This window comes from Tupaia chinensis, unplaced genomic scaffold (assembly GCF_000334495.1).
Source record: "Tupaia chinensis unplaced genomic scaffold, TupChi_1.0 Scaffold000215_1, whole genome shotgun sequence".
Lineage (NCBI taxonomy): Eukaryota > Metazoa > Chordata > Mammalia > Scandentia > Tupaiidae > Tupaia > Tupaia belangeri.
In genome coordinates, this window is record NW_006159690.1 from 784,629 (window position 1) to 811,784 (window position 27,156).

The 27,156-nt window shown below is 40.5% G+C and overlaps 1 protein-coding gene across 4 annotated transcripts in view; it reads left to right on the plus strand.

The window, feature by feature from the left end:
• Nucleotides 1–27,156, plus strand: part of NFIA (nuclear factor I A) — a 445,632-nt gene that overhangs the window by 352,526 nt on the left and 65,950 nt on the right. For all 4 annotated transcript variants that reach the window (XM_006147506.3, XM_006147507.2, XM_027771457.1 and 1 more), the window contains one exon: nucleotides 5,086–5,214. In XM_006147506.3, coding sequence (XP_006147568.1) covers nucleotides 5,086–5,214 — 129 coding nt within the window. The remainder of the gene's footprint in view (nucleotides 1–5,085; nucleotides 5,215–27,156) is intronic.

Below are 27,156 nucleotides of genomic sequence, written 5' to 3' on the forward strand. Positions count from 1 at the left end.
TCTCATGACTGTCAGAATTCAGTTCCTTGGGGAACCAGCAGTTAACATAATGGCTATGTCACTGGACTCCCACGTAGTCGACCATGGTTCGCATCCCGGACCCGGTGGCTTAAAACTCACACCGGGTGCGTGTGCATGCATGCCCAAGATCCGGAGAGGAGAATGGAGGAGAAGGGATTGTGGTGTGACCATCCCCCCTGGGGGGTGATTTCTCGCTTTCTGTCTCTATGTCTCTCTCTGTCTGTCTGGCAAGCGCACACGCCCTATAGCGAAAACCTCTCCAAAAAATAAAAAAAAATAAAATAAAATAAAAAAGAATTTAGTTCCTTGTTGCACTAGAACTAAGTTCCCAGGTTTGAAGAGGGGCCCCACTCAGCTCCTAGAGGTCTCAGAAGTTCCATGCTATATCACTTATATTGGACTTTTCACTTTTTCAAAACCTGAAAAAGAATCTCTCTGATCTCTAGTGCCCTTTTCTCAGGACTTGCCTAGTTAGGTCAGGCCCACCAATGTTCATATTCCTCCCGTTCAAAGTCAACTAATAAGAGACCTTAAATATAGCTGTAAAAGCCCTTTCTCATTTTCAATATAACAACCTATTGCAAGAGTGACGTCCATTTGCTCACAAGTATGGCCCAAATGCACGAGGTTGTGTGGGAATGAGGGAGGGAATTATACAAGATATGTACAGAAAAACTGAGTCTCTAGAGTTATTTTAGAATTCTGACAACCACAGACATTAATAGCGAATCTAAAGAAATCTTTATCAACACTGTATTTGGCCAGTATTTTCCATTTTCTTGGTGGGCTTCACACTTCAAAGTATCTCCAGGGATCAGAGCCACGGAATGACGAGAATCCCACGTATGTTTGCCCTTGTCTACTGCAAACAATTTGAATGATTCAGGTGGTTTAGAAAAATGGCAAAGTAGACAAAAATTTAGAAAGTCTGAATGTTTAGAAAATCAATCAGAAGCAAAATACTTCCTGAAATCTATCTCCTATTCTGTTTACCACCACTGGGCATTTTATACCATTCAAAAGAATAAAATGACATAGGGAAATAAAATATTATGCTGGATTTCTTCTGTTTTTCAGTCAATAAAATGCCTTATGTTTTAATATTGGACTTGCAACATTTTGTTTGCTCTATAGAAAGGATAGCATTTCTTTAACTGTAATCTTAAAAAGAAACTGATTATTCTAGGAAATGCATTAAAATGATTGATAAAGAGGAAGCTAATCAGTCATGAATCCATATAGTAATTGTGTAACAGTTGTACATAGGTAATTCTCAAAATAAATTTTCACAAGGAGTTTATTTTTAAATTAATGTACAGAAACCAAATTTGAAATCAGAAATAAAAGCCAAGTTTAATGTTCTCTAGCTTTTATCATAGAATAGTTTACTAGCCTTTTGAAATTTCATCTTGTCAATTAATAATATGTAGCAAATTAACCCAAACATACATTATGCATGTATTTGAAATTTCATCTGGTCAATTAATAATACGCAGCAAATTAACCCAAACATACATTATGCATGTAGAGAAAATATTAAAGTGTATAATAAGGAAATGTGCTCGATATGAGTCTTTAAAAATTGAAAACACAAAGTAATTTTGAGATTCATGACAGCCTTAGGGTTCATATTACTTGACTGTGATAAATTTAGAGGATGATACATGGTTTGGCTTGTTGTTCTTGCATGCCAACAGTATTTCTTCTCTTTAACTCTTTCAAAGAGGATTTAATGTTTGCTGTTTTTGAACTTATCTACCAACTTGATCATTCTCGTTGCTTGTTATTGCCTAAATTTTACTTATAATTCCTCTTTTGAAAGGGTAGTCAGTAGATTTAAGTTATGTCAACATTTCTACAGTGTTTAGAATGTCCTGGGTTGGAAAACATGAACTTTTAACAGAAATAATCATTTTTCTTGATTCTAACCATTTGCTTTTGTTAATCAGGTCAGTTCAGATACTGGATTTCATCTGTAATTCCATTGTCTGAGAGAAAAAATCTGCAATTTTCAATGTTTTGGCATTTTTCATTTTCTATTCTGTTTCAGTTACATGACATATAATTCAGGTAATTGGCTGAATTTAAGTCTGTGGGCTGGTTGGCAGCCCAGAAATTGATTTTGTGCCAAAGAAATTTGAAAGACTTGGGAGATTTTGTTTACATTTCGGTAGCTTTTTATTCCTTCACTTTAATGTTTTCATTTGAAATCTCCTCCCTGATACAATTCCATCATGAAACCTTAGGTTAGGTTATTTGCAAGAAAATTTCATCCAAACCTCAATGTACCCCATGTTAGAACGTTGGTGTGGTTTGTCTGGCTACTGAGTCAACAAGCAGACAAATAAAACTAATGACACTTGAGTGAGTGACTTAGTTTTTAATTCAAATTCCATAGATATCAATGTAGAAAGAATCTACATCAGTTTGTCAAGTGAGTATGAAACCACACAGCTCTCCATTTTAGACTTACGCCTGACTATGCAAATGTGCTTACTGATTGTAGTTTGTTTCTTTCATGGAATCAAAGCACTAAGGTTTGCCGTGTCCAGGCATTTATTAGTAAAGTCACAGAGAAAGCCCAAACCTGGCTAAGTAGTTTAAATACCTTGTGGGGGACCAGATGATGATGTAGCAATAAAATGCAAAGCTTTTCAAAGCAGTACGACATGAGAAAGTTCCTGGCTCACATTCAGAGACCTCCCTATGTACACCAGGTAGACATATACCATGATCTGGGACTGGCTGAATCTGAATGTGGATCACAGCGTCCAGGCCTTTCGAGAGTGCTGGTGCTTTCTTTTTGTCTCTGTCACTGTCTCTCTCTCTCTCTGAAGCAAGAAAGAAAAAATTGTTATTGGACCACTTGATCTGGTATCTTGAAGATAGAGAGGAGCAAAGAAGATGTGGTTTTTGCCCTTACAGAATCTATAGTCATACTCAAAGGCTATGTTATAGAATCTCATTTAGAACATCTAAGATCGGGGCCAGCAAGTGGTGTGGTGGTTAAGGCACTGGATTCCATATGGCCCACTGTGATCTGAGTCCCAGACCTGGCAGCTTGAAAATGGTACATGTCCATGTGTGTCCTAAATCCTGAGAGGGGAATGTAGGCAAGGGGATTGTGGTGTGGCTATCTCCCTTGGGGAGAGGGTGATTTCTCACTTTCTTCTCTCTGGCAAATGCATGTACTCTATGGCAAAAACCTAAAAAAAAAAAAAAAAAAGAAAAGAAAAAATGAAAGAAAGTCTAAGATCAGATAAGAAGGGCATGTTTATAAAGAGGGCAAACTATTGAATAGCTAAATCTCTGGGCCGATCTATATCTATAAAGAGCATGGCACAGTACATGGTACTAAGCAGTTACTCAATAATGACCACGCTAATTTCATTATTATTTTTATTATTTTCCCCAGCTCACCCAAATAATACTTTGGCTATAGGCAGAACACAGGTAGACATATTATTAGAAAATAAAATCTGGTTCTTTGACATCAGTGCAGACTTAGAAGAGTCTGCAAACTTTGTGCTGCAGACACAAGAAAGCCCAAATTTGTCCTCGGGATGTGCAGACTAGAAGACATTTCCTTTATTTTTATATCCAAATTTGCATTGTTTTCACTGGCATCCTACCAAACTGATGGATGCTTCCAGTTGCGTGTATCCAGCATGGTTGCCGAGAACATCCCAAATTCAGTCATTACAAGGGACTCTTTTCCCCTTATTTTCTTCCCAAAGCATTTCCTATGTGGGAAATGCTGTGGAAATCTTAAGACACTAGAGTAAAAACACTGTTTTTAAAAATAAGCTTCTGTGGTATTTTTTTAACATAAAATAACATAAGAAAAGACAAGGAAACCAAAAGAAGACGATGAAAATCACCCCAGTCCAACACACAGAGAGAACTACTGGGACCGTTCATGCTTATTTCCTTTCAGTTCTTCCTCAGTGCGTAGAAATAGCTCTTTAAATGGCATCGCGGTATAATATCCTATTTTGTAATTGCTCCCTTTCAATGAGCGTTATATTATCAATCTCTTACCATGTTATTATTCTTTCCAGAATTGCTTGCTTTGGTTCTACCATAGTTCGTTAACCAGTCCCCAATTGTTGGGCCTTGAAACTTTTTTTTCCTTTTTCTATTATAAATCATTCACTGAATGAACAACCATGTTGCCATTGTTGAGGACATTTTTATGTTAAAATTGCTGAATTATTTAAAATGTGGAGAAAGAGGTTTGGTCCTGAAGTAAGGTAACTGGCAAGATGAAACGATGGCCTGAGAGGTCTTCGTGTGCTTGGGCAGCCTCCTTTTTAGGGGTCCCAGACGTCCCAGACACACAAAAACTTTCAGGAAACCCTGGAAAAGCTGAACCCTGTATAATTAGAGAAGATCAATAATCCCCTAAAATGGGCTGTGATTAAGTAGAATAAATTGAAATCAATTATAAATTGACTTAACGAATTTTCCATTCACTGGTGTGGAGTTTCTTAAAAAATTTTTCTGTAGTCCACGTGTTCTCACTGGAGAGAGAGAGAGAAGGAAAGAGAGAGAGAAAGGGCACCTGCTGAGGAGGTGACCATGCCACAATCCCTTCTCCTCTCTTCGCCTCTTGGGATTTTGAGCATGCACGTACACACACCTGGCATGTTTTGCAAGCTGCTGGGTCTGGAACTCAGACCATGTAGTGAGCCATGTGGGATCTAGCTGCCTTTACCACCATGCCACCTTGCTGGCCTCTTTTTTTCTTGAGAAGTTTTTGCTCTAGGGCTCATGCACTCGCCAGAGAGACAGAGAGACAGATAGTGAGAAATCATCCCCCAGGGAGGATGGCCATGCCACGATCTCGTCTCCTCCATTCTCCTCCTGGGTTCTTGGGCATGCATGCACATGCACCCGGTGTGAGTTTAAGCCACCAGGTCCGGGGCTTGAACTGCAGTCGACTACACGGGAGTCCAGCGACATAGCCATTATGCCAACTGCTGGTCCCGAGGTTGTACCAACTGCTGTTCCCTGAATTAAAGTATACTTATCAATCAATCTAAAAAAAAAAATCTTTCCCGGGAATGCCATCTCCAACCACACTGAAGAAGTCGGAGAAGTCTGGTTTCAGCAGCCCCTCCCCTTCGCAGACCTCCTCCCTGGGAACGGCATTCACACAGCATCACCGACCTGTCATCACAGGACCTAGAGGTGAGTCACCCCACAAGCCCCTGGGCTGTGTTGGTATCTTGCTTGGACTTGGGACTAGAGTGGCAAAATGAGAGACAAAGAAGGCTGTGTTCCTAAGGGCATGTGTGTTCTCATTTCTTATCCTTGAGGGCAGGGTTACGATTTTAAGGATCCAAGAAATTTGGCGTCAAATTCTTAATTGTTTACAAGGGTAAAAAGGGACCAAATCTGTTTTTAGTTGTTGTTGTTTTGGGGGGTTTATTTTGTTTGTTTGGTTTTGTTTTTGCAAGTGGGATTTTGCAGAGGTAGGAAGTAACCTGAGTTGAACCAAAGTCAAATCTGCTATATAAGTTGTGCAAGAAGGCATGTGTGCATGTCTGTGTGTGTGTCTGTATATCCGTGTGCATGTGTTAGCTGAGTATGTTTCCACGTGTTTAGTTACCTGGTTTAAGAAATCGCTTTTTTGGATTAAAAAAAAAGATTCTCTTGCCATGAAACCTCTTTTCAATATGTGGAATTTTGTGTTGAGGTTGTTTGTATTAGGGTGTTGACGAGCAGTCTTCCTTCACTCCTTTTGAAGTGGTAGATACTTTGTCTGGTTTTCATTGCAGTGTTTTCATTATTTTTGTCTTGTGTGCTTTTAAGTTTATTATTAAAATGTGTCCACAAGAAATATGATTTGTATTTCACATTAAAGACAAGGCGTAAGCCTCCAGAGAATGTCAGCAAATCACTTAACGTGATCTTATTGCAAGATGAAAATATTTATTATTTTGTTTATGAAACTCCCACAGTAGGAGTATGAATAATTGTAACCACGTTTGCTTTCTTCCATCAGATTTTTGTTTAGGTAGGTCTGTGATCTACCAGCTGGTATCATAAAGCATCCTAGAAAGTTATGGTCTCTTGTCTACTTTGACATACGCCTGGGGAAACTGATATTTCTTGCATTAATCTCAATGTTAGTCCTACAAATCTGAATCCCTTTATAAATATTCTGCGTGCATCCCAGGGAAATAAGTAGTTGAGAGGATTGTCCAGTGCACACATGGAAAAGTCACACTGAAGAAAATTGGCGTTCTGACTATTGTGTGAAACACTTTCTATATTCACAATTTTGAAAACTTTACCTTTAAGCATCTTGTGATCATTGGTAGAGCTTTCTCAAGATCTCTTACTATTTTCTGTGTGTGTGTGTGTATGTGTGTATGTGTAAAATAATTTGAGAAAAAAACCTCCATCTGAATTGGATTATATGGTTCCCAAATAAGGCTCTTAAAATAAGGTAGTGTCAGGGTCAGTATTGTGGTCTAGTTATTAAGGGAAATGGATCCTATAATGCATATCATGCAGTTTGAATCCCAGTCCTGGTAGCTTGGAAAATACACTGGGCCCATGTGTGTGCATGTGCCCAAATCCCAACAGGACGGAGAAATGGAGCAAAAGGGATTGTGGCATGACCATACCCCACTGAGCCACGCTTTCTCCCTCTTTCTCTCTCTTTCTCTGTCAATGTCTTTGAGCACACGTGCCCTTTGACTTATAAACAACAAAAAAATAACAACATAGTGTCCTGATAATAACTAATAACAGTCTCATGATAACAAATAATAACATAGTGTCACGATATTATTCTTACATTCAATATCTAAACTATAGTGAGGAGTTAGCTATGAAACCATTTTAGGAAAAACACTTATGGTCTCAGTGAGTTAAAGGGTGTGTGTTTTTTTCTCATGGTTAAGTCTTCTAAATGTTCCATGAATGTTAAAAGCCAAAATTTCTGCAGAAACTTAGAGCAGGGAATTATGGATGGTCATTTATTCATTAGAAAGCATTTACTGAGTGCCTGGCACTGTGTAGACAATGGAGAGCCGCAGTTGCTGTCCTCCTAGAGTCTACAATTTATTGCAGGAGAGTGACATGAGGAATACAAACATTGAGAAAGTGATGTGGAATCTCCTATTACTTATCATTTTGTATCCAATAAAGAGACTTCTAAGTGTAGATATCACTGAAATTCCATCTTAAATGATGCTTATGTGAATGGGGAACAATCCAAGCAAAGGAAAAATTCATAGTGTAGCAAGTTACTAACCCTTGGGAAGAACAACATGCCAACTATCCCCAGAGCTGGGTAGGCTGCCTAACTGCCTTCTCACTTACCTTCTGTTCCTTTTTTTTTTTTTTTAATGTCTTCATCAATAAAATGGGAACAGTACTGCTATGAAACAAACTTTTCCTCCCAACCTCATATTCTTATACAAAACCTACAATAAAATAGTATTCATGCAGTATTCTTGGAGCGCATAAAGCATTCTGCATATATTATCTCATAATAAATATGAAGAGTGCCTACTGTGTGTTTTCCTTAAAACTGTGGTTCTGGAAGGTATTGTCATCCTGCTAGGGGAGTAAGCACAGTACAATGAGTTTTGATCTCCTAGTCATATTCATAAAGTTGTATGTGAAGGAAAGAGAAAGATGTCTAGCTTAAGAATGATGGAATACCAAAGATTCTTTGTTTTCACCAGAATTCAAGATGGTTCCCAGCGTCCTCGGTTCTCCTTTCTGGAAAGTCTACTCAGGTACCCATTCTAATTGCACCCCACCTGCCTAGCAACCCCGTGAAGGGAACTGAAGTAGTTAAGATGAAACTCTTCAGTTACATGGTAGGAATCATGGAACTGAGGCTAACTTAGGACTTCTTTTTGGCTAAAATATAAGTGGACTTCAAAGTGTTAGTAGAAAAGTGAAATTAAAGTACAAGTTTATTTTGGTGTAAAAAGACTTTGAAATCCTTGCATGATTTTTCATAATACGCATTTCCATAGACTTCTGGACACACTCGCCACCTGAGTAGTTTTTTAAAGGTTGGAATTCAGCCTTTCATTATCTGGGAAATATTGGTTATCGATACTGGATTCCTTTTTATTCTGTTCTGAACCAGCTGGAGAGCAAACGCTTGGAATGCTACCACAGTCTGGGAGTAAGACTTGGTGTTGCAGGAATTCAAGGCCAACTTTGAGAAAGGCTATTCTAAGTGAGGGGGTCACCATGTAATAAATGAAACCTGTGTACTTAGGGAGAATTCTGCCTCTGATGCTCCTTGTATGCCACGACCCAAAATGATAATCATTAGAGAATCCAGAAAATAAAATTTTCATTCTTTTTTAATTGCTGGAGGGCATGCATGCTCACCAGAGAGAGAGAGAGAGGACGCACATGAGCACCGTCTGATGCGGAGGCCAGACCGTAATCTGTTCTCCATTTCTCCATCCCATCAGGATTTGGGGCATGCTTAGAAAGCTGTACAAGCTGCCCAGGTTGGGATTCAAACCATGGTAGCCATTGTAGAATCCACCTCCCTATGCACAGTAGTTAACCACTGTGCGTCAGGGCTTGCCCCATATAATCATATGTTTAAAGGGCTGTGAAGAGGTGAGTGTCCTTTCTAGGGTTCCCAGGACACAGGGGTGGGGCTCAGGGAACACTGTCTACTCTTGCTCAGAGTCACATGGTGGAATCACCACTGGTTAGTTATGGGTTACAAGATGATCAAATGCTTACTCTACAGTTTCTCATGGGAAGCTTGGACTGGACCAGCACCAGTTAAAAGGAGTAAATATAAAACACATCTCATGCTTGGAGCACAGGTGATGTTATACAGAGATATACAAAGCAAGGTTACCACACTCAGGAAACAGTAGCCCTATTTGTGATTGCAAACTTAAGCTAGATTTGGAAATTTGGTGACCACCTATTACAAAGGAAACATCTTTCCAAAGATTGCGAAACAAATGCAGGAAAATAAGGCCTTGGAGGAAAGTAACATAGCACTGTCTTCACTGTTGAGCTGTTGTAATAGAATACAGCAGACTGGGCGGCTTATAAATAACTGAAGTGTATTACTCACTGTTCCGGAGGCTGGGAAGTTAAAGATTAAGGCCCCAGCATATTCAGTGTCTGGTGAGGACCTGCTTCCTAGTGCATAGATGTTGTCTTCCTGCTGTGTCCTCACATGGTGGAAGGGGTGAGGGATCTCTCTGGGGTCTCTTTTACAGGAGCACTAATCCCATTCATGACGGCTCCATCCTCATGACTTAATCACTTCCTCAAGACCCCACTACCTAATACCATCACATTGGAGGTTAGGATTTCAAGATTGAACTTTGGGAGGAATATAAATATTCAGCCCATAGTTGTGGTTGAACATAAACACTCAGGAAGTCAGATGGTCCAGTGTTTGAATCCCATGTCCACCACTTGTACCAAATGTGTAACTCTGGTACACATAGGTACAAAGTACCTTATTTATAAATTAAAAATCATAACCTCAGGGCTAGCAGTTGACATGATTGTTATGATCCTGGATTTCCATGTGGCTGATCATAGTTTGAGTGCTGGACCCAGTGGCTTGAAAATCACTCTGGGCATGTGTGCTTGTGTGCCCAAAAATCCCAGGAGAAGAATGGAGGAGAAGGGATTGTGGCATGGCCATCCTTGCTGGGATGTGATTTCTCACTATTTCTCTCTCTGGCAAGTGCATACATGCCATGACAAAAACCTTAAAAAAAAAAAAAAAGTGTTAAAAAAATCGAATCACTATCTCAGAACAATTATATTCTGTGAAGAATAAATAAAATCCTGTATTTGTAGTCGTTCACACAGTGCCTGGAAATAGAGTGTGCACACAGGTCATGCAAACAATTTAAAAAAAGTCCACATTCTTCCAGGGTTTAAAAACCTCATGGTGTCCCTATGCCCAAAAACATTCTGCCCATCCTCAAGACCAGGTCAATTACTGTTTTCGACGTGAATCTTTCTCACTTTCACCCAGCCTGCCATCAATTCATGCTCCTTAAGCCCCCGTAGCCTTTCATGTCTACACATCTGCCCCACCGACTTTGTCTTGTTTTGGTAATCAACGCATGTATCTTGTTGCCCTTCTAGAATGAGACTTCCAAAGGGAAGGATCTCAACTTACACATTTTCCAACCTTCGTTGTGCCCCACACAGTGAGATACATATATATATATATATATACCAGAAAAACAGAGAGACAGAAAGCAAGAGATCACTGCCCCCCACCCCTGGGGGAAATCGTCATGCTGCAATCCCTTCTCCTCCATTCTCCTCTCAGGATCTTGGCCACACACATACACACACCTGGCATGAGTTTATGCCACCGGGTCCGGGATTCGAACCGCGCGGTCAACTACCTGGGAGTTCAGCAACATGGCCATTGTGCCAACTGCTGGTCTCACACAGTGAGTTTCATCCTCAAATATTGGTTCAATAAATAAAAGTAACCAAATGGCATATCAGTGCACACAGAACTCATTTATGCACTCCCCAACCCTGCCAGGTTCTTCTTGCTTCCGAAGAGGCAAGGGTGACAAATGTGTGATAGTTCATGCAGGACTTCTTTATACAGAATGCCAAAGATGGGGAAGAGCTATGGCCTTTCATCCAGAGAAAACTTGTGCAGGATTGTCTGAGTAAAGCTTTGATATGAAAAACGATGCTTTTACTTAGTTTATGATGTTCTAACCACTTCCCTATTTACATCGTAAAGGTAGAGACTTGTGGTTTCTGAAAACTAACCCCTCTCCGATATTGGCTTTCTTTTGGGGCTTTGATAACCCATTTAACCTTGTGGCCTCAGTGTGGCCATCTGTACCATGGGGATAATTCTTTGCCACCTGGTTTTTATGTGGTTAGAGTTAGGTAAAGAGGTTAAACTATTTTGAAATGTCCTGGGGGGTAGGAAGAAGATATTAAATTTCAGGAAAGATATTTGTGCATATACATTATTGCAATTACATACACTTTAAGCTGAAAGACTGGGCTTTCAGAAACTTTTGCTTTTACCACAACTGGAAATTGTAACCATAATGATGTGTTCAATCATGACAATTTATCTCATTTGTGACAAATGAGAAAAGTACTTTTATTCCTTCCTTTGCTTTGTTTTTGTTTTGTTTTTAGTTTTGCCATAAGGCACAAGTGCTTGTTGGAGAGAAACAGAGAGGAGAGAAGGAAAGTAAGAAAGCACTCCCCAGGGGAGATAGCCTTGCCATACGCCCCTCTCTTCCATTTGCCTCTCACACATGCCCAGCATGTTTTTCAAGCCACCAGGTCTTAGACTCAAACCATGAAGTCAGACATGTGGGATCCAGCCATCTTAACCACCATGCCACCAATGGCCCCCCTGTGCCTTTATTAATAGCTTTTTAAAATTGATTTACATTTAATCATGTACATCCTTATAGTGTACATAATGATTTTTTCCAGCATGTACATAGTGCATGTTAGTCTAGTCCAAGACTTTAGTACACACATTGTTATCAACAGATACCTTTTCATTTTTGTCTGTTAAATGTTCTTTCTTCTCTTGATTCACCTCTCCTGCTTCTTACCCCCTACATTGTCTCTAATATTTATAGTTGCCCCACACACACTTTTATATCTTCCACTCTTTCAGTTTCTGCCATGGAGTGCAGACATTTGGTATATATTAAGTGGGGACATACAGTGTCCATCTTTCATATTCTTGCTTGTTTGCTTAGCATTGAATCTTCCATATTTGTCTACTTTGTGTCAAATGTCAGGGTATTGTTGTTTTTTATGGCTCAGTACTATTCTAAAGTGTATATGTGCCATATGTTTTCATCTGCTCTTGGATATTTGGGTTGATTCCACATATTTGCAATCACGAATAATATTGCAATAAACATGGATGTATATTCATCACAGAATTAGAAAAAACAATCATGAAATTTGTTTAGAATCATAAAAGGCCCTGTATCTTGTACAGGCAATACTATACAAGAATAATAAAGTAGGAGGTGTCTCTCTTCTTGATTTCAAATATTGGGTTGTTGGGAAAGTCCTGATGCATTTTTGCATAGAAAAATACAGTCATGACTTTCCCCACAACCTAATATATTACAAAGCTGTGATAATCAAAACATCATGGTACTGGAAAAAAATACAGGCATGTGGAACAATGGGACAGACTAGAGAGCCCAGAAACAAGCCCCCAAACATACAGACAATTGATTTTTGTGTTTTTTTTTTTACTTTTTTTTTTTTTTGGAGAGATTTTCACTGTAGGACGCGTGCGCTCGCCAGACAGACAGAGACATAGAGACAGAAAGCGAGAAATCACCCCCCAGGGGGGATGGTCACGCCGCAATCCCTTCTCCTCCATTCTCCTCTCGGGATCTTGGGCACGCACGCACACGTGCCCGGCGTGAGTTTTAAGCCACCGGGTCCGGGACACGAACCGTGGTCGACTACGTGGGAGTCCAGCGACATAGCCATTACGCTAACTGCTGGTTCCCCAGACAATTGATTTTTAACAAAGGGAACAAGTTAATCTACTGGGAAAAATAAAATCTCTTCAGCCAGTGGTGCTGGAAAACTGGCTATCCGCCAGCAGAAAAATGAAGGCGCTGGACTCCAACATGGCCAACTACAGTTTAAGTCCCAGATCCAGTGGCATGATACTCACTTCAGGCACATATGTGAGCATGCCCAAAATCTCAAGAGGAGAATAGAGAAGTAGGGATTGTGGCATGGCCATCCCTCCTGGGTTTCTTAATTTCCTTCTTGGTCTCTCTCTGGGAAGCCCTGTGACAATAACTTTTCGAAAAATTAACTAATTAAAACAAGTGTGTGATTGGAGGCTGTTGTGGTGCCACCACATGCCAACAAGGATTGAGATTTCTCCTCTTTGCCAAGCTTCAGAGGGCTGTTTTTATCTTCACACTGTGACTGCGTATTTATAATGTGGCTCCTATACTCCTGCCTTGCATCTGCATTCCAAGTAGAAAGAAGAGAAAGCTCAAGGATGTAGAATGCCTGCCAGTTCATTCTGTCACCTATTACAGAATATTATGCAGCATGGTCAGAATTAAGAGGGGTCTTCTAAAAGTTTATGGAAAAATGTGTACTGTGAGAAAACTATGCATGGATTTATTCATAATTTTTTTAGCACCAAAATAAACTCTTAGTTTAATATCATTTTCCATGAACTTATGAGTTCATATGTCACATATTCACCTCTAGCTGCAAGGGAAGCTGGAAACTAGACTTTCAGCTGAGCATATTGCCATTCTGTATAAAAATAGTGTTTTATTAGTGGGAAAATATGGGAGAAATATACTGGTTAGTCATTAGCAACATATCCCATATTACTCTTTCTTTCTTTTTTTGGAGAGATTTTTGCTATAGGATGCATGTGCTCACCAGAAAGGCAAAGAGAGACAGAGAAACAGAAAGAGAGAAATCACCCCCTAGGGAGGAGGGCCATGCCTCAATCCCTTCTCCTCCATTCTCCTCTTGGGATCGTGGGCACGCACGCACACATGCCCGGTGTGAGTTTAAGTCACCGGGTCCAGGACGCGAACTGCAGTCGACTACATGGGAATCCAGCGACATAGCCATTATGCCAACTGCTGGTTCCCATATCCTGTATTACTCTCACAGAAAAGAAACTGGGCCAGCCAGAGCCAAGACCAGAAGTCAAGTCTTTTCCACCATTTTAGTAGTGTCTACTTTTTTCTCTCCCACTGGAAGAAATAAACTGCAGTTATTTAAACAATTTTAGTTTGTTTTCACATTGTCCATTAGTCAAAGATGTAACACAGTCATTTAGATCATTTGATAATCATGACATGACCTGTGTTAAAATCACACCGAGGTTATTTTTTAAAATACTGTCTATAAACAAGTCACTCAGCCCTTTTTTATTGGCCCATGAATTCTTGCTACTGATAAATACAGGGTTTCTGCTAAAGCAAGCCACTTCTAAAACATCTTTTGAAGTCAGTTAGCTTTTGTAAAGATTGAAATTACCTTGCAGCCATTATTATCTGTGACCTTATCACTTTTTCACAAGTATTTATCAAGTACTTATGGTATACAAGATGCTCTTCTAGTTTCCAAATAGAATGAGCAAGGCAAGTATGGATTCTGTCCCTCAAAGTGCTTACTTCTTGATGAATGAGAGGACAAGAAAGCCAGCAGTTGTTTGTGTAAGAAAAAAACTCAGGGAGCTGTAGGGGACAAGGGGAGTGGGACTCTGACAGAGAACTGCTGTGGCCTTTGGCACTGCACGGGTCCCCACAAGCGTAGGCCTTACCCCAAGCCTCAAAGTTTGTCTTCTAATTGGAAACATGCAAACGAGGGTATTGGTGAACAAGTCCTGCCATCAGAGAGCCAGAACTAAAGTGTTAAGACACACGAAATGCAAACATCAGGTTAAAACCTCACTTCTTTATGAGTCAAAAAAGGAGAAGAGTTTAGAAGTAAAATTGCTCAGATCTTGAAAACATGCATAAGCTATACTAAAACAATAGCCACATAAACCAAAGATTTATTGTGCCGTTTTCATAGATTCATTCCAGTTTCTGTTTGGAGAGGTAGTCAGAAGTTTATAGTCTATAAAACCTCTCTTAAGTCCATGATCCTCCAGGCCCAAACAGGGAGCCTGCTCTTAGTGATGAAGTATCTGAGGGTCTGAAGTTAACAGTATCTCCCAGTTTGGCCAAGAAAAATATACTGAGGAGAATGGAGAGAATTATGACCACCTTCCAGGAAGTTGAGGTCACTAGGAAAGGTTGGAGGAGTGTGGATATATAATATGAATGGACAATAATAAAGGAGAAAGGAAGGAGAAGTGAAATATGTAGGCCACAGTGTCACTAGATGGCAGAGCCCTTTAGGGCAGAGACCACATCCTTTTCTTGTTCCATTATTTTTATTTTTTTATTTTTTTAGGTTTTTCCATAGGTCATGTGTGTTCACAGAGGAGCAAAAGTGAGAAAACGCCCCCAGAGAGATGGCCACGCTTCAATCCCTTCTCCTCCAGTCTCTCGGGAGTGTGACTTTTGAGCCTCTGGGTCTAAGACGCGAACCACAGTCGGCTATGTGGAAGTCCAGCACCTTAACCACCATGCCCTCTGCTGGACACCATGACCACATTTTGTTGTTTTTTTCCCTGAATCCTTCGTCCTTGAGCCTGGCAAAGGAAAGAACTCAAGAAAATGTGTTGATTAAATGAATGAATGCAGAGATTTGATTGAAAGCAACCAGAAAGCTTAGAAGTAACAGGGAATTCTCTCATTTGATAGTAATATGGTATTTAAGTGTATGCTATTGGCAGCATATAAGGAGGTATATTGCATATTTAAGTGCTCAGTATTTATTTGATTTTAATTAAGAACTTGTATCTTAAGAGAAATGAGCAGAAACATTTTCTGGTCTCCTTTTTATAGAAAAGGGGTATTATAAAAGTTTCTGCTCCAACTAAGGATCCTCAGGGAAGACTCTCCTGGTGCTTCATTGTCACTATAACCATGGCAGCCTTCCCTAGGCAGGAACCTGCATGCGGAAGGTTTGTTCAGCATTCCCCTGTCTTGTCCTCAAACTTCTCCGCCTCTCAGGAAAGCGTTTCGTTGTCGAACATGCTGGTGCTCAACTGAATCTAATTTGTCTTTCCTGGTTAGTGCAATTGAATCATCTCAGGAAAATGAGAAGCAATTAAGTACCTGTTGCTAACAAGGCGCTGAAATAATCTGCCGGGAGACACACGATGTGTTTTTTTTTTTTATCATTGGAGTATGTCATTGGAGTAAACATTACGTTGTCTTTCTCTAATAAGAATCGCCAGAATTGGTTTTCATATGCAGGCATCAGAGACCTAACCAGTATCTGCTTTGAGAAGCAAGAGAAACTGACAGGAGGGGCTGTGGACACCGGTCATGACAGGTTAGCTTAAGTGCTGGCGCCCAACCTAATGGGAAACCTCGTTGACGAGATGTGAAGAAACTGGACAGTAAAGAGGAAAAAGAAGCTTTTTAGCGAAGGCTCTTTAAGTCCCAGTTCAGGAAATTATTAAATTCATTAGCCAGATACTTACAACCAGCTATTACTGCCCAGCCAAAGGGAAAAACAGTGCCAGCAAATGTTTTAAAACTACAACTAAACAAAAGTCAGGAAGCGTGTAATTAAAACTGTACCTTTATTGTATTGTAGAGAGTTTCACTGTGACATGGAAAATATTTAAAGGAGAAGGCTGTTTAACTAATTTGTCTGCTAGTGAACCGCTTGGTAGAGACCTATCTGAAATTAACGGTAAGGCCACCCACAGAGCACACCTCATAAAGGGCCATGGTTGCTCAGCTTGGTTTTGTGTAACTGTTCGATAATTACTAGATAAATGCATAACTAAAAGCTCTATTACACTAATAATTCGTACCGAGATAGATGTGTGGGACACCCTGCCGGGTTAATTTGTCATCCCTGCAGCAAACTTCTAAAGAGTGCTCTTCTGCAGTGGAATCATGTTGATATGTTGTCCCAGGGAGGGCAGGTTAGAGCAGTCGGCCCCACTTGGCTCCTTACTCTCTCAAAGAGGCAAAAGACCCCCAGGGTGTGGGCTAAAGAGAAGAGAGTGATTAACCAAGTGGACCTAGATTTAAACTCATATTTGTCAAAGGAAGCTGTGTTCATTTGTCCCATCCCTCTCTCTGTCACACACATAGCCACGTAACCCCACCCCGCGTGCGCTGAGGCAAGCACACACACACACACACACACACACACACACACACACACACACCATAGGGCCACATGTGCATAAACAATGAAGGCAGTGGTTCCGAACCAGGTTGCTTAGAAATCCCTCATCGATAAGAATTCCACCTCTCGGATACTGGGGCTGTGGCTGCATAATCACACAAATCCGAGCAGCCCTTTCTTTCTAGCTTAGCTTAATCTAATGTGGAGTCCATGTTCAGACTCGCTATTTGTTTTGTTTTTCTCAGTGTAGAATACCAAATTTAGGAGTGAATTTCTATCTCCTCTTTATGGGAACGGTTTCTTCTGTCCCCCACTCATACCATTGCTGTTTTAAATATGAAGCTCACATTTAAGCTTCGGTGCAGGGCTCTCAACCTCCTCTATTGACAGAATCATAAATCATGTTAAAGTTAAGTGAATTACTGTAGCATGGAACCAGAGCTTTAACAATGTTTATGTAGTATCAGCTTATCATCCGTGTAGAAGGGAGGCGAGCACTCGGACTTGAAATAGGAATGTGTGATTCTATGGAGGCGCTTGCAATCTCCCTGAGAGTCACCCATTCCAGGCTGCATCTTTCCTGTGGTTGAAACTAGTGTATTTAATCACCCCTCTGCATGGGATCCTTTTTAGAGTTTATATTTGCACAATAAACTTACATTTGTCATTTCTTTTCAGCTTAGTTTTTTATTTTGTCCGTGAGCAAAAGAGACAGAGAAAGAGACAGCCACCCTGACCTCTCGTTGCCAAAAGGGTTTTGATGTTGTGGTTGCCCCCAGGCTTCAGACAGCCCTGGGTCCCAGGCACATGCATGCCCAATGTGCTTGGGGTGGTCTGCAGACTTAAACCAGAACCTTTTCATGTGAGTCAGCCTTGCAGACTGTCCTGTTTTGCTGCTGCATCACCATGCACACCGCATCCTGTTCCCTGGCATTTGCCACTTCAACATATTAAATGACAACCTGCCACCAAACAATTTCTTTTTTTTAAAAAAAAAAAAAAAAAGAGCATGGGGACCAGCAGTTGGCGTAATGGCTATGTTGCTGGACTCCCATGTAGTCAACTGCAGTGTGAGTCCCAGACCCAGTGGCTTAAACTCACACCAGGCATGTGTACGTGCATGCCCAAGAACCCTAGAGGAGAATGGAAGAGAAAGGATTGCGGCATGGCCATCCCCCCTGGGGGGTGATTTCTCACTTTCTCTGTCTTTTTGGTGAGTGCACGTGCCCTATAGCAAAAACCTCTTCAAAAAAAAAAAAAAAAGAAAAAGGAAAGGAAAAAAGAAAAAGAGAAAGAAAGAAAGAAAGAAAGAAAGAAAAGAAAAGAAAGAAAAGAGCATGGACTCAGTGCAGCCAGAATAGAATTCAAATCCAGAAATCTAACCCTGCCCCTTGTCTGTGTAAGCTGTGCAAACCAGTTATCCTCTGCTAACTTTGTTTTCCCACCTATACAAAACGACATGATGGAAGGGCTTGCAGTATGCAGTGAGTGTCCAGTAAATGTTCATTAACTCTCAGACTCCCCTGACCCCATATCGTTATTTACTTTCTTTGTCTGTGGTTCTTGTGAAATGATTCTCTTGTCCTTCTTTCCTTATGCTCCATCCTGAGTTTTCACTTTTTTCTTTCTTTTTTTTTTTGTTTTTTTGTTTGTTTGTTTGTTTTTGTGTGTGTGTGTGTGTGTGTTTTGGTTTTGTTTTTTGCCATGGGGTGCTTGTGCCTTCCAGAGACAGAGAGAAAGAGAAATCATCCTCTCAGGGGGATGGCTACACTGTGGTCCCTTCTCTTCCATTCTCCTCTCAAGATTTTGGGCACACAAACATGTACACATGCCTGGCATGATTTTCAAGCTGCCAGGTCTGGGACTTAAAGTGTGGCCAGCCAGGTGGGAGTCCAGTGTTTTAACCACCATGCCACCTGCTGGGCCTCCCCAGTTCTCACTTTCTACCTGCTCTTGTCCATCTACAAGAAGAGTGTGCTTTCTGTTTGTTGAGGGCCCACATATGCCTAGAAGAGGAGATGTGATCCCAGGGAAGTGAGCAAGCCCAGTTCCCCCAGCCCATCACCCTTGTTTGGTTAGAACAGGGATTTTCTCTGGTGGAGCAAGAGGCCCCTCTGCCATCACAGGCAGCCCATTGGCCATGGTGGAGACTTCACTGACATGGTTTCATTTGGGCATAGCTCTTGCTAAAGGGATGAGCCCCTCTGTTCTGCATAACAGCCCATTGTTTATACACCAATTGAACATTAATTATTGACCACTTCCCTTCTACCAGGCACTGTGCTGGGCTCTACTATATGAGCTGGACAAGCCAGCCCTGCTCTTACAATATAGCATAACACAGGCATTAAACAAATAATTAGTTCTGTGATAAGGTTAATGAGAGCAGAATTAAAGGGGACTAAGGGCTAATGCAGGCATTTAAATACATTGAATATGCCTATATTAGGGGGTTGTCCTAGTGTCAGGTTGTGTAGGTCCCTTCTGTTATCACTCATCCCTAAGGAATATCTCTAGGTGTTTCTGCATACCCAGATCCCTGAATACCATAGTAACAGTTGTCAACAGTTTCTGAATCATTGCATTTCAGGTAATCGTTGCATTTCAGGAAAAATGTTAATAAGGCAAAGCCTCTTCCAACTGAAGGATTCTTAGAAATGAAAGAAACCCATCCAAATTGCTTAACTACCTTTCCACTTCCTAAAATAAAGGAATGGATTGGTTTATGTAACTGAAATGTCTAGGAATCTGTGGCTTCAGGTAGAGAAGAATCTAGATGTTCAAATGATACCTTCAGAAATCCATCTTTCTCCTCTTCCTTTTCGGCTCTCATTCCTCCCTTCCTCCCCTCCCTTTCTTCTCGCCTGCCTCTGCTATCCTCTGCACTCTTCATTCTTAGGCTAACTCTCCTCTTACTGGTATAGGCAACCCCAGACTTAATTCCTACAATCTCAAGAGCAAAAGAATAGCCGCCGCCCCCCCCGCCCCGACAATAGATTTAGCAAGAGGCCTCCTTCAGAAACCATATAGTTCTCATTAGGCTGGTTTGGGTCATTTGCTCACTTTCAAAACAATTCTTTTATTTCAAAGATAATGGGGTGCCTGCCATAGTCTGTTATGCCATTGTCTGCAGAAATGCCTGAGACCAGGTGATATATAAAGAAGTAGAGGTTTGTTGACTCCATTCTGGCAGCTGCAAAATCCAAAGACATAAGGCTAGCATCAGGCTGGCCTACAGCAAAGCTGACAGGAACAGACAGGATGGCCAGTGTGTGTGGAGAGAGATTACTGCAGCAGCTTCTTCTTCTGTAACAATCCACTCTGGTGAGAATGTACCTTTTCCCAAGAGCTGGAGCTCTCATGGGACTACATTCATCCATTGATTCCAGATCCATGATCCAATCACCACCCGCTAGAACCAAGGTTCAAACCATGAACCTTTGGGGGACAAACCATCATCCAAACCATAACCATTTCTCACTGGTGTAGCCTGGGTTGCATGCCGACCGTGGAGCTGGGGAAGGGTTAAGTCCACCCCAACCGCAAAGACTGAGGAAAGGAGAGTTCCCCAAGGAAACATCAAAGCTCTGTTTCCAGAAGAAGGGACAGAGGACTGCTGGGTAGGCAGAGTAGTAGCTGCCCACTGCAAGAGGCAGCAAAGAGCATCCTGAGTGTGTGCAGGGCAAGGTGTTCAGCTTAGTCACTTAGTGTGACTCGCTCCACACTTGGGGCTTGCAGAGCGCATGTGAAATCCAGGCCTTAGAAAAGCACTATTACTTCACTTCACACCATGGACCTCCAGGGAACCTTGGCAACAGGTCAGCTCTTTTTTTTTGGAGAGGTTTTTTGCTATAGGGCGCATGCTCTTGCCAGAAAGACAGAGAGAGGCAAAGAGACAGAAAGCGAGAAATCACCCCCCAGGGGGGATGGCCACACCTCAATCCTTTCTCCTCCATTCCCCTCTCAGGATCTTGGGCACGCACGCACACACGCCTGGTGTAAGTTTAAGCCACTCGGTCCAGGACTCACACTGCGGTCAACTACATGGGAGTCCAGCGACATAGCCATTACGCTAACTGCTGGTCCCTCAGCTCTTGATTTGCAAGTATCTGGTGTTGCCTCATTGATCCTGATTACTTCTCATGTATCTTAATTTATTCTAAAAATAATCCTCAGAATAATAAATAACCCAGGGCTTAGCCTACTGTTTAGCATATCACTTTGAAATGTGAAATACTCATTATGATAATATACTATAATAATAAAATTTCAATGACTGCGAAACACATTTATTGAATGAGTGAGCCTATTATGTATTAGGCTCCTATAAAGGGTCTTCAAAAAGTTCACACACACACACACACACACACACACACACACACACAGAAACACATATTATGAAGAAAAATGCATGAATTTCAAAATATTTTTGTGCCAAAACAAAAGTCATGCTTTAATTCCATTCGTACACAGACTTTTATATATATTCATTAATTCCAAACATATATTCATTATTGTATGATTATTATGAATATGTTCATGACTATATTAACTATATATGGATATATTAATTATTCATTATTTCCATATAATCATTCATTCCAATCCTCCAAAAAGTGTTTTAAATTAGTGTTATTATGCCCAACTTAATGATAAGGAAAGATTCTGAAATATTAAATAACTTTGTCCAGATTAACATAGGGAGTAAATGATTTTGAACTCAAAATAGTTGAGCTCTAGAAACCATACAAAACATATCATTCCCTTTTTGCAGTAGAGAAAACCAAGAAGCATAAAATGCTAGCCTACAGTTTGTGGACACCTAAACTAGGATGAAAACTTGCCTCCCTGACTCCAAACACTGGACTGATTTCTTTTCATTCTTCCTCCCCTTGTGTGAAATCTACCTCAGCAGGACTAAATTCTTACATCCCATGGAGTAAATTCAGGAAGATGCTTTCAATTCAGGGGGAGATCTCTGAAAGTAGCCTGCACTTCATGTCACTCAGAAACAGGGGCTTAAACTTCAGTGTAAATCTTAACGATTTGGCAGAGGGAAATGGTGCAAATCAACATGGAGAGCCAGATCCGTTGTGGAGTTTTGTTTATTTCCTTGTTTTTACCTTTCCTTTTCTTTTATTCTCTTTTCTTTCCTTTTCTTTTCTTTTCCTTTCTTTTCTTTTTTCTTTTCTTTTTTTTAATATAGAAAAGGATTGTCAAACAGTGTAGTCCCAGTACTTCATCATTCTGCAGGAGGCTGTAGAATCTGCCCAGATCCTGTTTTTGAAGGTCTCTTTTGTGGAACTACAGTTTGTAATTCCAGTGTACTTCCAACAAGAGGCCCTGCCTGTTTCTTTTAACCTCTGTAATCATCTAATCGATGGTGCTTGAGTTTTCTTAAATAGTTTTGATTTGTGGTTCATTCTTCCTCTCTTGTCTCATAGTATTGCTTGCATATAATGTTCCCTTCGCTGAACTAGATTCTTGTCAACTTTTCCTATTAAACCATCACTCTTCATAGTTCTCTTCATCACAGCTGTTGTGTGATGTTCAAATGCATTTCACATGGGCCACCATGGCGGCTTAGGCAATTAGTGCGTGAACATGGTTGATTCAGAAAAGTCCTGGAGGGACAAAGTCTGGGGCTTTATCTCATAGAGCTCAAGCTAGAATACTCAGGCATTCTTCAAACTCTAAATACTCAGCCTTCCCAAAGTTAAGACATCTTAAAGACTGAGTCCGTAGTCAAGAAACATTTTAACAATAATTTGTTTTAAAAGACACAAGTGCCATTATTTCAGGTATCTTTAGATTTTAAATTTATTAGTGTAGAAAAGTTGTACTGAGTTCTTTGTAAATGTAACCCCATAGACTGAATTCCTTACACCTACTAGAACTTAATGATGAACTTTAGTGATTATTTAGTTTAAACTCCTGATTTTGAGATGATAATATTAGGAGAGAAATTGTCCATATTTATAATGTGCTAGGTAGTGGAAGAAACTAAGCCAAAACCTAGATGTACTTATTAAATCGGATTTTTTTTTAAAAAAGTACTTCAGATCTTCTGACTTAGTCAACATATATATTAGTTCTCTGATAGCAAACTTCTAATAACTAAGCTCTTCAAGGGAAATGGTGGAGATTTGCACTGTATCTGCTTTGGGAGGCCATGCTCAGAATCTGGTTACATCAGAGGTGACAAGGGTCTACATGGTAAAGGGGGCGGTCAGTATGGACATTCAAAATGGATCCTCAAAGATTGCAGGTCTCAGTGAAAACTTGTCTAGGAGAAGATGGCCTCGTTGTTCCAGGCTTCTAGCTTAAGTCTCGCAGGCTGAGGTTTAAGCAGAGGCAGAGATTCCAAGTATATTTGGTTACAAAGTATGTTTACAGGCCATCGTATCTATGCTGTGTATGACTATTAGATTAAGGTTGCATTTTGTTGTTTAAGGAATTATTTTCAAGATCCTCATGTCATAACCATACTGATTATTTTGTTTATGTATTTATTTTTGAAAGAGAGATTTTTGCTATAAGGTGTGTGCTCACCAGAGAGACAGAGCAAGATCAAGAAATAGGAAGTGAGAAGTCACCTCCCAGCAGGGATGGCCATGCCGCAATCCCTTCTTTGCTGTTCTCCTCTTGAGATTCTGGGCATGTATGCACATATGCCTGGTGTGAGTTTCAAGCCACCTGGTCCAGGACTTGAACCACAGTTGGCCACATGGGAGTCCAGTGCCTTAACCACTATGCCACTTGCTGGCCCACCCTATTGATATTTATGTACTCAGTTGTCTCAGAAACAGGCAGACAATAGATAGCTCCTACTCTAACAGTTCTTTCTCCTATATTCAGGACAGGTCCTAGCACACAGGAGCAAATTCTAATTTATTTATTGCCTATCCTCATCATTACCTACAATAGTAATACCAATTTTTTTTAAGAGAGAGAGTTTTGTTTTAGGGCATGTGCACTCACCAAAGAGACGGAGATAGGGGCCGGCAGGTGGCATGGTGGTTAAGGGCACTGGACTCCCACATGGCTGACTGTAGTTCATGTCCCAGACTTGGTGGCTTGCTTTCTCATTTTCCCTCTCTCTCTCACTCTTTCTCTCTTTCTGTGCCTCAAATTAAAATAAATGAGTAAATAAATAAAGTTAAATCAAAAATTCAAAAGACTAGAGAGACAGAAAGTGAGAAATCACCCCCTAAGGAGGCTGGCCATGCTGCAGTTCCTTCTCCTTCATGCTCCTCTCAGATTTGAGGCATGCACGCACGTGTGCCCGGCCATATGTATTAGTTCTCTGATAGCAAACCACCAGGGCCTGGGACTCAAACTGCAGTCAACTACCTGGGAGTCCAGTGATGTAACCATTACACCATTTGCTAGTCCCAGTAATAATAATTTTTAAAAAGCTATTTATTTTTCACTTAACTGTGTGGTCAGAAACTACACCACGTGACTTATATACATCATCTTATTTCGTTTTCACCACAAATCGATTAGGGATATTAGCTCCATTATTCAAATAGCCAAACTAAGTCATGGAGAAGCTCGGAAACTTGAAGCATAGCTAGTAAGTGGTAGAGCTAAACCCATGTCCATCTGACTCCAGAATCACACTACTTTCCTGACTCACATGTTTAGCTTGAAATGATACACACACAGTCAACTAACACAGACTGAAGCATGTTAGATAATGGTGAAGAAAGATAATCAAAGGCTACAGAGGAGCTAGTAGAGATATATTGGGTTGTCGGGAAAGTCACAATGCATTTTTACATAGAAAAACACTGAAAATAGGGACCAGCAGTTAGTGTAATGGCTATGTTGCTGGACTCCCATGTAGATGACTGTGGTTCAAGTCCCGGACCTGGTGGCTTAAACTCACACCGGGCACGTGTGCGTACATGCCCAAGATCCCGAGAGGAGGATGGAGGAGAAGGGATTGTGGTGTGGTAATCACCCGGGGGGGGGATTTCTCGCTTCCTATCTCTCTAGCTCTCTCTGTCTTTCTGGCGAGCGCACGTACCCTATAGCAAAAACCTTACAAAAAAAAAAAATCGAAAATAGTCATGACTTTCCCAACAATCTAATAGGAAGCAAAATCAGATTGCTTTTGAAGGTTTTGGAAAGCTGAGGCTTCAGTAGAAAGGCTGGTAAGGGAACAGGACATTGTTTGGTAGAGAAAGGAAAGAGCAGTGATCGTCAGGTGCCTGACTCAGGTGTTTAGAGAGTGGACTGGAATTATGTGAAGTCTATACCATAGGTTGGCAAGCTGTGGTCCACAGGTCAAATTCAAGCTTCTGCATGTTTTTGAAAATAAAACTGTATTGGAACACAGGTTGCTCTTTATTTATGTAATGTCTCTGATTGCTTCTGCACTCTAGCAGCAGAGTTGAGTAGTTGCAACAAAGCCTGTACAGCCTACAAATTCTAAACTATTCAGTAACTGGCCTTTACAAATAATGTTTGTTAGCCCTGGTCCTGCCAAGGCTTTTGAGCATGAAAGGTCCTTAAATAGCTAAAACTGATCTAGATAAAAATTTAGGAAGTCTTTGGCTTCTCTTTTTTGGGGTTGGAGGGAGGTGAGGGTCTGTTCTTTTCCAAAAGACATTGACATTAGGTCTCTAGTCAGAAGATCTTCTTAATTCAAATGGAACAGAACATATCAACCATGTTGAGAACCTACTGTAGCATAAAGTCACTTTGTCTGGTAGCAATAATATAACAACTCTACTGTTTTGCCAGTCATCGTGCAGTGGACTTTTCACGTGCATCTCAGAGATGTTAAAGACATGTATTAAACTTCTTAAAAAATGTTGGCTTTCCTCAAATAGAAAACTTTGTTATTTATTTAGGAAAGGCTCTATCTCCTAAAGGCTTAAAGATGTTGCCAATTTCTCTTTCCTTGTGTCTCTTAAAATAAATCTCATAACTCCAAATTTCTCTGCTTTCATAAAGGGCAGGTCTGATTCGTGCATGGTTTATAATTTATGGCTATGAACCATTAAGACAGATTTCTCAGCTTTAGGTAGGTTATCATGGTGATACATAGTGTGGTTCTGAATTTCTGAAGAAGCAAAATACACAGTAGTTGACAACCCAAATATAAGTCTTATTTGCCCTTTTGAAAGATTTTCTTTTAAGTGGGACTTTTTTCCTTCCACTTTTTTTCTCCTTTTGGAGCTTTGCCTTATTAAAAATGATTACTTCTGAAGAGTTGTCAGGAGTTCTTAATGCCAGCCTCTATTTACTCTATAAAATGGTTAATTTCATCTAAAGAGCATCTTACTGCTAAAAACAGATAAGTACATCTTCTTGTGGAGTGTTAACAGAAAAGATTTAGAATCTTCACCTGTTGCCACTAACTTAGTATTGATTAACAGCAAAATTGTGAATTAACAATCTTGTGTAACAATGTGTGTAACCCTGAAGGAGGATTCAATTTTATTGTTTCTGTTGCTCTATGACAGTTTTTCTTTGGAACCTTTCGTAGAAAAGAGACTAGGATTTAAAAACTAGTGCCATAAAGCAAAAGCTGGCATAAAAAGAATCCAGGTCCCTCTCCAATCTGTGAGAATCTGCAGCAGTTCACAGGCAAGAAAGAAAGCAATTAAGGCAACATCAGGGTTATATAGAAGAACATATTTCAATCCATGGAATTTTGGTTTGAGAAAAAATGTGAAAGGGTTATTAGAATTCTTAGAAATTGAGCTTGAGAAACTGTTAGAAATGGTAAGAAGAGATTGTTTACTTGTATCTGTTTTTCTTTCCTAAGACTTGTAAAAGTATAGAAATACCGAGTCCCAAGTCTGTCTGGTCATACTTCCCAGTACCATCTCCTTTCATATGGCTTGCTCTTAGATGTTCTAACTCTGGGGTCTCCAACCCCCAAGCCATGGGCTGGTACCAGTCTGTGGCCTGTTAGGAACCAGGCCGCACAGCAGGAGCTGAGCAGCAGGCACATGAGCAAAGTTTCATCTGTATTTACAGCCACTCCCCATCACTGGCATTACTGCCTGAGCTCTGCTTCCTGTCAGATCAGCAGTACGGTTAAATTCCCATAGGAACCCCAGATTGGACTACTTAGTTGCAAGAAAACAAACTTAGGGCTCCCACTGATTCCACTTTATGGGGAGTTGTGTAATTACTTCATTATATATTATGATGTAATAATAATTGAAATAAAGTGTGTGGTAACTGTAACATATTTGAATCATCCTGAGACCATCTTCCACACCCCCAGCCTGTGGAAACTTGTCTTCCATGAAACTGGTCCCCGGTACCAAAAAGGTTATGGACCACTGTTCTAACTAGTCTAGCTCCCCTTGATTATGCTGCTAAAAATATGTGCCTATGAGACCT